Raw genomic sequence first — 16,300 nt, 5'->3', positions numbered from 1 at the left:
GCGTGCCCAAGTGGCTCACGCGCTCCCGCACCCTAGTTGTGCCCTCGCCACACCCTCGCCCACGCCAACCCCTGCCTCCCTCCCCTCGTGCCCGCGTTTCGGATCTGCCACCTCCCGCTGCACCCTGCCTCCCTCTCCTAACCTTGCCAGCAGGACCACCGTCAGTGATGCCTCCCTCCCGCCGCACCTTGCCTCCTCATCCCACCTCTCCACCAGGCCTGTGTCCCCGTCGTTGCTCGTGTTGGGCCCGTGCCAGACTCGTCCACGCCGCTGCTGTAGAGCGCGCGTCAGGCGAGGGGGTCGAGTGCGCGACCGAGATAGAGGCTACGACAACCTCCTCGGCCACCTTGCCATCTCCATTGTCCTCAGGGCCAATGCTGGTAGAGGCACTTTGGTTCCTGGATGAGCTGCGAAGGAATGGGAGATGGTGGGTAAGCGTGGGGTGTAGATCCGTCCAGGCTCAGATCGATTTCTTCGTTCGCTGGTGAGTTACCTAGGCAAGCTGAACAGGATGGTTCAAGAGCGCGCAAGATCGATCTAACAAAATAACTCAGATCTGTTTGTGTGTCAGCTCGACAAGTGCAGTTAATACTAGCATGCTTGTTGTTAGCACCTAAAAACAGTGAAGCAGGTAACGATATCAATTTGATCTTGCGTCCAACTATTTCAATGACTGAAAATACAGTACATGTCATAGCTGCATTCTGGGTGCCATCCTCGATCATGGAAAACAACATTCTCTATCAAATTATATCTCCTCATGTAAGCAAATGTAGCCTCTTCTTCTGTAATATGATTAGTTTGAACATTGATACTGAATTATATGCACAAACATGCAGTAGGCTATTATTCTCTTTTGTGCAGGATGGTGCTCAAATTTTGAAAATAGATGTAGGTGATCCAATTAGATTTTACTACCATGGTTCATTGAGCGGCTTGCTTGTGGACATTCCTTTTGTGGTATTTTTTCTATATATTGCTATTGACTCATGTCATAAATCAGTTAGTTATATTTTGCTTTGTTGATGGAACTCCATGGGGTGACAATATAATGTTTTATTTGCAAATTTAGGTGAAAGTGAAGGTTGTTTGCCCCTCAAAATGTTCCATGAAATCGAATAACAGTCAAACTGTTAGTTGTGAGTTATATAGGATCTGTTTATTTTTCCTATTTTCATTTCTCTGATTTTACTACACAACTTTTTCCCCACCCATTCAAGGAGCATTCCTTAATGCATTTGGATAATTTGTTCTAAATGCGCCTGTTGGAATCAGTAAGTTACATTCAGAAAGAATTTGACCTTCCATTGTTAGTTGGCATATGATGTAGCAGCGGTAAAACTAGATCTCTATGAAAGTCATTGACATGTGCAACTAATTGTTAGAAAAGTGTATTGATTCAAAGTATGTTTAGCTATAGTTTTTATCTTTCTACCTTCTCTTTTAGATAGAGTTAGATTGCATCAGATATCTTCTCTCTTGTATTCCCAAATGCAAAGTAATATTGGTTCCATCTTTGTTGGGTAATAGAAAGAATATATGTTGATCGGTTTGTGCCATATCCTAATAAAACAAAATATATGTGAGTTGTGGTGGATGCTCTGTAGTCAATGTAGTAATGCCCCAAATCAGTGTTGTTCCTTTAAAGTTTAAACTATATTTTGCTTTGTGATTAAATTTGCAGATCACTTTGCACTGAGATGATTAATTCTGCCATCTGTATCATACCTAAATTAAGAAAAATAACATTGTGTTGATTAACTACAAGAGTTATTACCTCATCTTATTCTTAGAGTTGTCACATATTGACATGCCCTTCATAAAGGTTGAGTGTCCTAATTCTGGGTGTTCATGATTGGAAGGTTTGTTGGGTTGATTTTCTCAGGGACTACACAATCACTAGGCTAGAAACGAGCTTATACTTGCACGAGCTCACCTTGTCATTTGTGGAAGCATTCACTGTCTCCTGATAAGGGTGAGCTTCACATCTTCAGAACAGACACGTTGAAGGAAATGAGTATCCGAGTACCAAGTATGAAAGAAGAGCTTTTGGATATAAATGGCCTCTACAAGTAATGTAGCTATTCTGCCATTTTGAATGAATTATGTATGATGCCATCCTTTTGTTTTCAAAAAGGGCTTGGTCTCAGTTTGTTCCTTTCTTTGATTTTTCTCCAACGTTTCTTGTCGCGGTCTCATGGTGATTGCTATAACTCAACCTCCAGTTCTTAGTAGGGTTGAACAAAGTATTCTTAAGGGGTAGGTTGACTCTTCTCACTTGAAACGAAATTTGCAGGGGTTATGTTGTGTAATGGTAGTATAGTGTCACATCAAACCATTATCCCTGACTTAGTTCGTGCTATTCATGTGTGGCATGTGTCCAGACTTTAGAGATCATATACTATATGGGGCTTGTTTTGGCTGGTCACATCCCCCTCTTTTCTTTTTCTGATCATATCATTGCATTTATGTGTCAATCTAAATTGTCTTTTTTAAAAGATCCAATATGTTCTGGTATCTAAACAAGATTTGTCAGATTGCAAGCATCTGTTGCGAGGTTATTTAGGCCTCAAATAGAATTTTTCGGGCTTATTTCGTTGATGGAGGGAATAAGGCACATCTTAATATATGATTGTATTGTTGATTTCGGTTTCGTGAGAGTAGAGATTTTGTGCCGTCGCAACGCACGGGTATATCCCTAGTAGTCTATTAATAAGCTATGGAGTAGTAGATTTACACATGCGATGTATAGTTTGTTACTTTGATATAAATTTGGACATTATTTTAATTATTTTGATGCGAAGATTTGTTCAAACAAAAATATGATTTAATACAAAGTTGTAGATCTCTTCGAGCTCTACGATTTTCATATAAACTTTATCTTCATACAGGTTCATATGTAAAGTTATGATTTTATAACAATATTATGCAAAAATAAAAAATGGGTACCCGAAACCCGGGTACCCATATCCGACGAAATATACGGGTATTTGTCGGGTAGTCCTCGCTCTGTTCTGATCCGAATTCGAAGCTGCACTATCCGGGTACTACCCATAGTCGTCCCGAGTATAAAAATACCTAAATTCGTATAAAAACACATATTTGTACTATCTGTATCCGGTATCTGACGGGTATAACCGACCCGTTTTCACCCCTATCAAACTTATCATTGTAACAACATAAGATAAACACTAAAATATTTAGAAAAAGTAATTGGAACTTCTGTTGAAAATTTGTTAGCCTCTCTTGATGTTGAGAAAAAGGCTTGAAAAAAGGATGGTGCATCTAAGACATGTTAGGCACATTCCAGTGCTAATGTCATACAAAAAGCTAAAAAAAGAAGGGAAAGCTAAAGGTCGTACAGACCACCAACTTTAAGAAGATAAATATAGACCACCATATGTTCCTGAGAAACCAATTATGTTCACACAAATATTTTTTGTGGTGTGTATCATGTCGATTGTATGGCGGACATCTTATACTTTCTAGTAAGGTTGATGCCCAAACATTGACCTCTTTTGCACATTGGTGCCTTTCTGTCTTCAATTAAAACAAGTTGACCACTAGATCGCTTCACAAAGACTACACTAAGTTCTTTACCATCTCGAATACAAGATTGCCATTTTGGTAAATTGGATTAGCATGATGGTCTTCTTTCTCATCCCAATGCTTGCCTTTTTTTCCTTACTAGGTGTTTGGCCATAAGAAATCAATGATGGCCCATGTAAACAACTTTTCTACAGAGATGTAGATACATGATGTCAGTCTAATCTAAACAATGGGTGCCCTGAATTGCTTGTTGGATTGTCCTTATAGGTTTGAAAGTATAGATCAATCATTGATGGTTGTGAACAGTAAAGCGCATAGGTCAAAACCCTCCTTTTATGCTCGTCCCACATACGTACACCTTCGGACTACAACTGCAAACATTCATCGACTAGTGGTTTTACATACACATCATCAATTTCATTGCGAGGTTGCTTTGGGCCTTGGATAAGCGTCAACATCATAATGAACTTCTACTTTAATTATAACTAGGGAGGTAGATTTTTCATGCATAGAGTTATAGGTCAATTGTTATGACCGCTGCTCTACTCACCAAAAGGTCCATGCCATTTATGCTTAAAACAAACCTTACATTCTTTGCACCCTCTACAAACTCCAAGAACATTCTATTGATTTTCCACCATTGCAAACTATCAGCAGGGTGCCTCAACATATTATCTACTTTATGCTCTTCTTTGTCCAATAACATCATTTTTGTGTGCTCTTTATTATGAATCAAATGCTTCAAACGTGGTATTAAAGGAAAGTGCCATATGACCTTAGCAAGTATTATGTTCCTGGGGGTTTGCCATCACTAGGGTCGTCGAGCCTTATCTTATATTGTTATGTCTTGCACACCAGATAAGCTTCTAGTTTCTCATACAGCTGCATTGCCCCCGTATGAGGATATTGTTGCCTCATAGCTCATCAGAAATTGTTTTGGGTCTGAGTGTCCATCGTACATGGGTAGCTGGGGCGGCTTGTAAGATTGCGGTAATGGGATAGCCTGCAATTCTGCTGCTAAGGGAGAATCATCATCAAAAGTAAAGGTATCATGATTAAAATCATCATACCATCCATCCTCATTGAATAAGCCTTCCTGACGAAGCTCCCTGTGTTGGGGCCTTCGGTCTTGTTCATCTTGAGCAAGATGACGCACTTCTTCAGTAGCTTCGTCGATCTTTCTTTGAAGATCGGCCAGCCTAGCCATCTTCTCCTTCTTCCTTTGCACTTGTTGATGGATGATTTCCATGTCCCTGATCTCTTGGTCCAACTCCTCCTCCTGGAGTGTTGGACTGGTGGCCTTTCTCTTCTGGCTTCGAGCCTCTCGGAGAGAGAGAGAGTCTCCTGACTTGTGTCCAGTGGCTGCAGTGCAGCAGCCCCTGGCGCTGTTATCTTCTTCGGTGGCATGACGAAGGTCGGTGCTTTGTCGAAGGTTGTGGAAGTGAGTACACCCACGGCGGGCGCCAATGTTGGGGACTTGTTCTCAAATGCTATGAATTAAGAACAAGGCAACACAAAATGTTAAAGGTTAATGCCCTTCGTCCTTCGAAGCATTATTTCCCTTAAGATATAATGATCTTCAGACGAAGGTCATGAATGACGTACCTTCATCATCGTGGTATATATGTTAATAGAAGAAGAAGCATACGAAATACAAGAGACAATATGAATAATCACATGACATTATCAATACATATTTATTACATTATCATGGATATACAGAAACAATATTGAATTACATTTATACCTTCGGCTTGACAGAAGGTGAAAATACAAGTGTGATGTACGAGCGAGTACTAGTCAGTGTGAACAGTACGGGGGTACTGTTCATCTATTTATAGGCACCGGGTGCAGCCTGTGTAAATTTATATTTATGCCCTTTATATTTTCTATTGACTTATGGATAAACCAACGAGGACTAAATAGCCTTTTCCCCTTTAGGTCGGTTCCTTTTTCCGCCACTTAGCCAAAGCTCCGTTACGTGTAGCTTCGGAGCAACATCAACCTTCGTCTCAATCATGCTTTTCACATCGCGTATGGTTTTAACCCGAGTTCGAAGGTACCTGTTCATATGTCACACTTGGAAGACATTGTTAAATCATATTTTTGAGGACTTTCGGAAGACGAAGGCCCCCAACACTCTCTTACTAGTACCAACGTCCGTTTGGTCAGACATCTTGATGGATTTCATCGAGGGCCTTCCAAAGGTTGGAGGCAAGTCAGTCATCCTCTCAGTAGTGGATCGCTTCTCCACGTATGCCCACTTCCTTGCCCTTCAACACCCATATTCAGTAAAGATAGTGGTTGCAGCCTTCTTCTTGGAGGTAGTCAAACTTCATGGCCTCCCAACAACGATAGTGTCGGATCGTGATCCAATTTTCACATCCACATTCTGGACAAACCTATTCAAGTTAATGGGCATGAAGCTTCACATGAGTTCAGCTTTCCATTCGTAGTCCAATGGACAAATAGAGTCCGTCAACAAGACAGTTGGTATGTACCTCTGTTGTTTGACAAATGATCATCCTCGTCAATGGCCTAAGTAGATACCATGGGCAGAGTACGACACCTCCTTCGCACTGCCCTTAAGGAGACCCCCTTCCGTGTCATCTATGGACATGATCCACCAGCATTGCGTGAGTACGACGTAGGCGAGTGCCATGTTCCGACAATCATGCAAACAATGACAGAAAGGGATGAGTTCTTGGGCGATATTCGTGCATGGCTGGAACAAGCCCAGGCGGTGGCCAAACATGCCTACGACCGAGGACACATGGCTTTGACCTTCTCACCAGGAGATTGGGTATGGCTACAGGTCCGTCATCACACCCCAACGACCCTGCCGGCAGCAATGCGTGGCAAGATTAGGTCGTTTTACTATAGCCCATACAAGGTGACGGCCATGATCAACGAGGTGACCTATCGCCTCGAACTTTCGGCCACGACACACATTCATGATGTGTTTCATGTGGGATTACTCAAAAAAATCATGTGCACACCTCCGGGGTCACCACCACCTCTACCCCTCGATCCACCATGGTACCGCCCAACTACAACCGGCTCAAGCATTGAAGGTCCGCCGGGCCCACGGTGTTCGCCAGCTTCTTATTCAGTGGGAGTCTCTACCTAGTTCAGTAGCTACTTGGGAGGACCTGGATGACTTATGTAGGCAATATCCTCTATTCCAGTTCGAGGACAAACTGCTTCTCGATAGGGGGAGATATGTTATGTGGGGCACTACCTATCTGCGTAGGTGAAAACATAATACTACTAGTTGAGACAGTTCAGCAAGGTAGTTTAGAGAATCAAGGAAAGAATAGCAGATTAGAGCAACTCCAGTAGTTATCTAAAAGACTTCCTAAATTAATAATTTAGGTAGTTAACATGAAAACTATTCTCCAACAGTTCTCTAAATAAACTTTCTAAATTTAACAATTTGTCATCTAACCTCATTTTCTCTCTACATTTGGCAACCATTTAACAACTCCCTAAACAAAAATGTTGACTGCATTATATAGTTTTTGTGACTTATTTTTTATGTGGATAAATACAAAACAAAATTACAACCTATATTTAGAGAACTATTGGAGAACTCACATTTTTTTACTCCAAAAACTATTTAGCAACTTTTTAAATCTGTGATTTAGAGAGCTAAAATTTACATAACTATTGGAGTTGCTCTTAGTAGCAAATTAGTAGTTGAAAGAATCTAGGAAAGGATAGCAGATTAGTAGTTGAAAGTTTTTAACAGATTAGATGTCGGCCATCAGCTGGCCTATATAAATGTAAGCAGAGTCAGATTAAGGAATCATGAAAGAAGTTATTTCCAAACCGCCCCCTCTCCTAATCCGGTCTTTCCCCTTTGTTGTCAATATAGTCCTCATCACCTGCGAAGCCAGGGACCGCCGACCGATCCCTTGCATCTTCCTCCCTACCGCCGCACACGTAACACGATTGTTCATAAGTATAACTAGTTTGCGGCGAACAGTTTGTCTCTGACATGGCAAACAAACCTATGTCTCTAACGTTGATCAACATGTAAATATTTGAGCTCATTCGTGTTGGATATATTTAGTTTTATATTTTTTTTTCTTGATCCGGTAACCCCTTTGATTTTCACGTAAACTGAACGGAAGCTTGCAGATGTTTTTTCAACATGTGGACATGTGTGCTTACCGAATATTTGCGTGTCATTGTACTAGTTGACTATTAATTGACAAGGAAAGCCAACTTTTTTGTCGAATGGCATGTGCAAGTCCACCAAACGGATGCGCCCTTAAACCGCAACAATGTATTGTCAACCACAGAATACGTAGTACCAGTAACGACTACGTATAAGATTTGCTAAATTTAAACACGCAACAGTACGCATGCAGACAATGGATCGAACAAGAAGCAAGCAGCAAGCTTGAAACTATGCATAGTCCACGAGCTAAGCTGCCTCTGCCTACTTGCAGCTGTTCGCTTAGCCGAGCAGCTTCTTGACGGCCTGGAACCTGGCGTCCTTGTCGCCGAACTTGGTGCCCTGGTAGTAGTCGAGGTAGTCCCCGAACCTGTAGGGACCGGGGTACGCCGCGGCGCCGGCGTCCTGATCCCTGCGGGGCGCCGGCGCGACCACGGCGTCGGTGCCAGGGTTGTAGAACGTGGCCACGGACAGGCGGCGGCCCTGGTCCCCGGCCGCGACGCGGTGCAGGACGCTCCGGTAGGCGCCGGCGCTGAGGACCTCGATCTGGTCCCCGATGTTGACGAAGAGCCTGCCCCCCTTGGTGGGGCCGACGGGGACCCAGTGGGCGCCGGCCCTGAGGAACTCGAGGCCGCCCACGACGTCGTCCTGGAGGAGCAGGATGATGCCGCCGGCGTCGGTGTGCGCGCGCAGGCCCCACACCAGCTCCGGGCGCGGGCAGGACGGGTACATGGCGAACTTGGTGCCCACGAACGGCGGCGCGAAGGTGGCGGCGACGTGGGCCCCGGGGAGGCCCAGGTTGAGGCTCATGCACTCGGCCAGACGCTCCGCGAGGGACACCATCTGCGCGACGTACGCGTCCAGCGTCTCTCTGCGTGTTACATGAAGATGAAGAATGATAGCGCGTACGAAGCATGCATGGTGTGTGGGTGTGCGGCAACAACTAATTGAGGTCGAATCGACGAAGGCAGCACAGCAGTATATATACGGACCGTGTCGGCGGCGTGATCTCTGGGAAGTCGGCGACGTTGGTCTTGGGGTGGTGCTGGATGAAGTAGGTGGACTCCCAGTCCACCTCGTCGGAGGGCTTCTCATCAGTGTCACCTCTGGTGGCGGCCTCGAGGTCCATGGCGAGGGCGGAGGCGTAGAACTTGGCCTCCAGGTGCTCCTCGTAGTGGCCGTAGACGAAGCGCTTGACCTCGTCCATCAGCGGCGCGTCCACGCCGTGGTTCTCCACCTGCGATGCGGATGCGAGCGGCGCCGGCGCATCATAATGACGTACGTACGCCCGCGCGCATGCATATGGAAAGAAGTTGTCAAATATTAATTGCAAGCATTCGTTGGTGCTCTGCTTACCCAGAAGAAGCCCCAGTCCTTGCAGGCGTCGTGGAGCTCCGCCAAGGTCCGCGACCTCTCCTCGCCGCCGCCGTTGAGGCCGCCGAGATCGATCACCGGAATCTCCATCGGGCCCGTCATTAATTAGACTGCTTTGTACTTAATTTGTGCCTCCCAAGTTCTGACACTCCACTACTTAATTTGTGTTGTTCGCTGCTGCATGAGAGGAAGGTATATGGGTAGCTGGCTATTTATACTGGAATTCGCACCAAAAACACACACCTTGCATTGCAGGTGAAATGGGTGAAGCTGGATGGAGCCCACATTCCATGTGGAATTCTGCAGCAGTTGGACCGGACTGGAGTGGAGTGAGTAGCAGCAGCAACGAAACTTCGTCCCGCGGTTTCGTGTTGCTTGGTTTGGAATGGCAGGTTTCCGTTTCCCGGCCCGGGTGGACAAGACAGCGCGCCGGCCGGACGCGGCGTAGGTAGCGTCAGTCCTGGTACTCTGATAAAGCGGGTGATTATTCAATTCTGCAGACTGAAGCATCGAATCTGCCGATGTGATCTAGCACAAAGGGCAGCACAGAGGGAGATCCAAATCCAATGGGCGGCCAGGCACGGTGTGGTGTGGATGCTGGCGTGTGGACCCAGTGCATGTGCGGCGACGAGCCGACGACGACGATGCCAAGCAGACGAAGACGACGGGGCTCTGAATCGGGTGCATGCTACGGCACGGGCGGCGGAGCCTGACGCGCCGCTGCTCCATCCTGCGGGGGTGTTGCGTTGCGCTGTTATGAATGCCGTTGCTTGGTAGTACGGAGTAGTGCCGTTGCTATGCCTGGATCGGCACGGAAAATCCCTCCTATCCTAGTATATAGGTACTAGGCAGTACCAGCAGAGATAGACGACGGACATGGAAAGCGATCGATTTGGGCCAACTGGACCGGTTGCTGTCTGGCACCTTCACTTGCACGCAGGTACGGTGTGGTTGTTTTGGTCGAGCCTACGCGCCCACGGGTTAGCGGAAAACAGCGACACAGCCACAACATCATAACTTTACCCATTTCGTGTCAAAATTTCTCATCTACACCGTAAAAAACCGCTATTATGTTTTTTTATGCAGAGGATTGGATGTCACTCGTGACAATATAACATTGAGGTGTTGTTTTTCTTTCTTTCAACATGAAGTACCGGAACGGTAACGCAACTTGCTAACGGTTTCCAGAGGAACTAAAACCACTATGTTTGTTCGGCTACGGACACCGGGACACATAAGACCTAGTTTGGGTACTCTAGTATTGACCTCAATCCACTTGTATTGAGGTGGATTGGGATGTAACTTAAACTAATTTACACCCCAATCCACATCAATACATGTGGATTGAGGTCAATACTAGAGTACCCAAACAAAGCCTAAGGGAACCAATTACGCTAGTAGGGGAGGGGAGGAAGTGTTCTACGAGATCGGGTCGATTTACGCTGCAACTGATTATGGACCCATCCATCCAAACATGAAATAGTGTGATGTTCTCGCGCGCTGGGTATGTGTACCGATATTCACAGTGGAGCAGTGACGGAGGACCGCGGGAGCTGCCCCCACCCCCCCTCGAAGCAATGAAGGCTCCTGGGTGTACTAGCGGTTGAGAGATCCCAACATCTGAGGTCGGTCGGGGTAGGGCTATATGAACTGATGTTGTCCTATAGGGCGCATGCCGCAAGGGTTGACTGATGGAGCTGCCCGCGCGCCGCTTGGTCATGGGATAAGAAGGCAGGGCAGAGGCCAGCCCTCCAAGACCAGAGGGGCCAAGGGCACAGGCTGGGGGCCAACGTGATGGTCGTTTCACCGCCCCAAACGGTGGCAACAACTGAGGCCTGGGTCGCATGACTCGTGGAGGCAACCTCGGCAATCGGGATGGAGGTGACCGTGACCACGACCATTACGGGGCGGTGGAGGCAGCAGCCACGACGCCTTTAGAGGTGGCCATGGAGGTCGCGGGCAGTATAACCGGGACAAAGGTGGCTGCATGTGGTGTATGCAGCCGGGACTGAAAGTCACCTAGGGTGAATTGAGGAAACCCAAAATTTATCACTTAAAGTAAAAAAACTCAAATCCCGGTTAGACGTTATAACGAGAGGTAATTTAATCGGGGTGAGGGAGAGATGTTCTTCTAGCAAGTGTTGCTCTCATGATTGTGTAATTACTTGTGAGCAACACAAGCACTAACTTACAACAGGGAAGGGGGAAATAAATTGCGAGGAAAACACAACACAAGAGACACGAACAATTTATTTACCGGATTTCGATTCCCCGAGAAAATCTATGTCTCTGTTGAGAAGACCACTTAAGACGGGTCTTTTTCAACCGTTTCCCTCTCTCAAGCGATCACCTAGATCGAGCTTAAGTATCCTTTCTCAAGTCAAGATACCGGAGTTTTCGCAAGGATCTCCACACAATACGGAGTCTTTTGCTAGCTTTTACAAGAATGAGAGTGAGAGAAAGAAAGTAAAAAAAAATCCAAGCATAAGAGCACAGATATGCAACAAATCAACTCAACACGATCACATACAAGGCACTATCTCATCTATCTCAATTCTCTTAAATATGGTACTTGTGTGGAATTGGATGGCTTGGACTTATTGCAATGAATGTATGAATGTTTGCTCTAGCTCTTGTATTGAATAGGAGTGAATGTATTGCTTAGATGCCTGGAATGAGCTGATTTGGGGTATTTATATATCTCAATCATCCATATAGTTTTTTTTCTTGAATACGCAGGAGATCTGTGTATTTTTGTATTAAGAACAAGAAAAAGGGGTGAAACCCCAAACACGAGCAACAAACTTACAGACACACACCACCATTCACACCACTCCTAAGACAACTCCTCTAGACGGAAGAAAGAGAGAGCTTCACTATCCCCCTTGCTACACCTTTTGCGCACTAGAGGATGGTCCGTGCCTCAGACCTGAACGATCTGGTCCCTCTCAACGGCTAGATCTGTCAACTCAACGGATGTAACTGACAATCCAACGTCTATGACTAACAGATCAACAGCTATCTAGCCTTAGTGATGTCACGCGAATGGTCCGTCCTCTGGTCCCAGACGGATCGTGGATTTGCTCTAAAATTCATTTCTCCAACTTATCACCTTTGGATTGCGCCAGAATTAAACAGGCAGACGATCCACGAATTATAACTGGATGGCCTGCACGGCTATGCTCAGGTACACCAAACAGTTGTAGATAACATCACAACAAGCAGTTGCAGTGATGTTAGTAAAGCAGACCAATCTAAATATATTCCATTAAAAACCCAACCTTTCTATTAACCGGAGAAAAAAACAATTGAGTATTCGGACAAATATTTGAAGAGGTATGGCCAACTTTTCGACCAAACCAGTAATATGTAACCCATTATTATCACCCATCTTGCTCCTCTGGTCAAAACCATTTTTTTATCGGAGACCCTGACCGCAACTTGCCGAAGCAAACCAAGTACTCTTGCAACTTGCATGGTCATGATTTGTTTCTGATGTAAGCAACTGAAGTATTCAACAAAGATGGCATTCATGTAAACCATGCCCAAACAAAACAGAGTCAGGTAAACGGAAAACAACTAGTACTATTTTATAATCTGAATCAATATTTTCTTTCCAATTTCAGTACTAGATAGGAAAATTCATAAATGATGGGCCCTGAGCATTTTTCATTGCATTTTCCAATGACCAAAAATTAAATAATCAGATAATGCAAAACCAATTGTTGGCCTTTTTGGCAATCTCCAACCCAAGAGCCACCGTGCACATGGACTCAGGTATAAGTAGAGTCTCATCTCCACTCTCCCAGCGGCCGCCCTTCCCAGACCAATCTATTGTGTGTCTAGAGAGTGAGAGCACCTAGAGGGGGGTGAATAGGTGATCCTGTGAAACTTAAACTTATAGCCGCAAAAACTTGTTAAGTGTTAGCACAATAATCGCCAAGTGGCTAGAGAGGAGTCTCAACAAAACACAATACCACAAGAGATCAAACACAGAGATGACACAGTGGTTTATCCCGTGGTTCGGCCAAGACCAACGCTTGCCTACTCCACGTTGTGGCGTCCCAACGGACGAGGGTTGCAATCAACCCCTCTCAAGCGGTCCAAAGACCAACTTGAATACCACGGTGTTTTGCTTTGCCTATCAATATCCCGTTTGCGAGGAATCTCCACAACTTGGAGCCTCTCGCCCTTACACTTGAGATTCACAAAGAAATACGGAGTAAGGGAGGAACTAGCAACGCACACAAGACTCAAAATCAGAGCAACAGCACGCACACAAGTCGCAACAAGAGCTCGCAACACAACTCAATGAGTTCACAACTCAACAAGAGCTCTAGATGCTATCTCAATGAACCAAATGCGCGAAATCGATGTCTTGGTGCTTAGGAATGTTGTAGGAATGCTTGGTATCCTCCTCCATGCGCCTAGGGGTCCCTTTTATAGCCCCAAGGCAGCTAGGAGCCGTTGAGAGCAAATCTGGAAGGCCATTCTTGCCTTCTGTCATCGGGCGCACCGGACAGTCCGGTGCACACCGGACAGTGTCCGGTGCCCGATTTCCTTCCTTAAATGGCGAAGCCGACCGTTGGTGGCCAGAGAGCCGTTGGCGCACCGGACATGTCCGGTGCACACCGGACAGTCCGGTGCCCCCTTCCGACCGTTGGCCCGGCCACGTGTCGCGCGCAGATTCCGCGGCCGACCGTTGGCCCGGCCGACCGTTGGCTCACCGGACAGTCCGGTGCACACCGGACAGTCCGGTGAATTTTAGCCGTACGCCGTCGGCGAATTCCCGAGAGCGGCCACTTCGCGCCGAGTCAGCCTGGCGCACCGGACACTGTCCGGTGCACCACCGGACAGTCCGGTGCCCCAGACCGAAACAGCCTTTTGGCTGTACACAGCCAACTCTTCTCTTTTCTTCTTCTTTCTGTTTCTAACACTTAGACAAGTATATTAGTACACAAAACCAATGTACTAAGGCTTAGAAACATACCTTTACTCTTGATTTGCACTTTGTCCATCCATGAGCATAAATTCACATTTAAGCACTTGTGTTGGCACTCAATCACCAAAATACTTAGAAATGGCCCAAGGGCACATTTCCCTTTCAATCTCCCCCTTTTTGGTGATTTATGCCAACACAACATAAAGCAACTAGAACAAGTGCAATATCGCTTCAAATAAAACTCAAATTTATTTTGATTCAATTTTGGCATATATGGATCATTCTTTTGCCACCACTTGGTTTGTTTTTGCAAATCAAACTCAAATCTCTATCTCTAAGTCAAACATACATGTTGAAGCATACAGAGAGTCATTCCAAAAGAGATTGATCAAAGATTTGAAAAACTCCCCCTATTTCCCATAATCAACACTTCTCCCCACAAGAGACCAACTTTTGACAAAAGAGACAATGCGAGAGTTTTGACAAACCAAAAGCTCTATTCTACTATTTTCAAAATTTCTCAAGTGGTAGCTGATCCATCTATTGCTTTGGCCTTTATTTTCTCCCCCTTTGGCATCAAGCACCAAAACGGGATTAATGTTGGCCCTTTTAACCCCATTGCCTCACCAAAATCTTCAAAAAGAATTCAAAGGCAATGAGAGTACATGAGATGAACTTGGAATAAGTTACCCTCTCATCGGAGTGCAGTGGAAGTCTTTCATGGTCCAAGTCCACCTTTTCCTTTCCAAACCTCCTTTGAGACTAAAACAAGCAAACTCAAGCACATGGTTAGTCTCAAAGGGTCAAGTTGTAGCACAGCTCCCCCTAAATATGTGCATCACTTGCACAAAGGACTTGTGAGGTCCGGGGAGTGTTTGTACAACTTGAGCACCATAAGTAAGCAACGAAATGCATAATGAACATGATCAAGGGCATAAACACATGTATGCTATAAATCAATCCAAGTTCCGCGAATCTAAGACATTTAGCTCACTACGCAACCTGCAAAAGGTCTTCTCATCTAGAGGCTTGGTAAAGATATCGGCTAGCTGGTTCTCGGTGCTAACATGAAACACTTCGATATCTCCCTTTTGCTGGTGGTCTCTCAAAAAGTGATGCCGGATGTCAATGTGCTTTGTGCGGCTGTGTTCAACAGGATTTTCCGCCATGCGGATAGCACTCTCATTGTCACATAGGAGTGGGACTTTGCTCAGATTGTAGCCAAAGTTCCGAAGGGTTTGCCTCATCCAAAGTAGTTGCGCGCAACACTGTCCTGCGGCAACATACTCGGCCTCAGCGGTGGATAGGGCAACAGAAGTTTGTTTCTTAGAGTTCCACGACACCAGGGACCTTCCTAAGAATTGGCACGTCCCTGATGTACTCTTCCTATCGACCTTACATCCAGCATAGTCGGAGTTTGAGTATCCAACCAAGTCAAAGGTAGACCCCTTTGGATACCAGAGCCCGAAGCAAGGCGTAGCAACCAAATATCTAAGAATTCGCTTCACCGCCACTAAGTGACACTCCTTAGGATCGGATTGAAATCTAGCACACATGCATACGCTAAGCATAATATCCGGTCTACTAGCACATAAATAAAGTAAAGACCCTATCATTGACCGGTATGCTTTTTGATCAACGGACTTACCTCCTTTGTTGAGATCGGTGTGTTCGTCGGTTCCCATCGGAGTCTTTGCGGGCTTGGCGTCCTTCATCCCAAACCGCTTTAGCAGATCTTGCGTGTACTTCGTTTGGGAGATGAAGGTGCCGTCCTTGAGTTGCTTCACTTGGAACCCAAGGAAGTAGTTCAACTCGCCCATCATCGACATCTCGAATTTCTGCGTCATTACCCTGCTAAACTCTTCACAAGACTTTTGGTTAGTAGAACCAAATATTATGTCATCGACATAAATTTGGCACACAAACAAATCACCATCACATGTCTTTGTAAAAAGAGTTGGATCGGCTTTCCCAACCTTGAAAGCATTAGCAATTAAAAAGTCTCTAAGGCATTCATACCATGCTCTTGGGGTTTGCTTAAGTCCATAGAGCGCCTTAGAGAGCTTACACATGTGGTCGGGGTACCGTTCATCCTCGAAGCCAGGGGGTTGCTCCACGTACACCTCCTCCTTGATTGGCCCGTTGAGAAAAGCGCTCTTCACATCCATTTGGAACAACCTGAAAGAATGGTGAGCGGCATATGCTAGCAAGATACGAATTGATTCTAGCCTAGCCACAGGAGCAAACGTCTC

At 45.6% G+C, this 16,300-nt stretch overlaps 1 protein-coding gene and 1 long non-coding RNA gene across 2 annotated transcripts; one reads left to right on the top strand and one right to left on the bottom strand.

Annotated features, from left to right (window-relative positions):
* Nucleotides 1-2,477, top strand: LOC109941654 (uncharacterized). Its single transcript, XR_002264371.2, has 2 exons — nucleotides 1-484; nucleotides 572-2,477. It is a non-coding gene; the product is annotated as an uncharacterized lncRNA (long non-coding RNA).
* Nucleotides 2,478-7,799: 5,322 nt separating this feature from the next.
* On the bottom strand, nucleotides 7,800-9,293 carry LOC100283053 (1-aminocyclopropane-1-carboxylate oxidase 1). The gene is made up of 3 exons (NM_001155955.2): nucleotides 9,089-9,293; nucleotides 8,725-8,969; nucleotides 7,800-8,603 (listed from the first exon to the last, which is right to left on the bottom strand). Exons 1-3 carry the CDS (start codon nucleotides 9,206-9,208, stop codon nucleotides 8,015-8,017), a joined length of 954 nt encoding a protein of 317 aa, NP_001149427.2. The 5' UTR covers nucleotides 9,209-9,293; the 3' UTR covers nucleotides 7,800-8,014.
* Between the last annotated feature and the right edge of the window lie 7,007 nt (nucleotides 9,294-16,300).

This window comes from Zea mays, chromosome 8 (assembly GCF_902167145.1).
Source record: "Zea mays cultivar B73 chromosome 8, Zm-B73-REFERENCE-NAM-5.0, whole genome shotgun sequence".
NCBI lineage: Eukaryota > Viridiplantae > Streptophyta > Magnoliopsida > Poales > Poaceae > Zea > Zea mays.
This window is presented reverse-complemented; position numbering and strand designations above follow the sequence as displayed.

Excerpts from the sequence above, each read along its gene's own strand:
- LOC100283053 (NM_001155955.2), bottom strand. The coding sequence starts at position 9,208 with ATGACGGGCCCGATGGAGATTCCGGTGATCGATCTCGGCGGCCTCAAC. Across the intron at positions 8,970-9,088 it reads AGGACTGGGGCTTCTTCTGG|GTGGAGAACCACGGCGTGGA; the intron begins GTAAGCAGAGCA and ends TCCGCATCGCAG. Across the intron at positions 8,604-8,724 it reads GAGATCACGCCGCCGACACG|AGAGACGCTGGACGCGTACG; the intron begins GTCCGTATATAT and ends TGTAACACGCAG.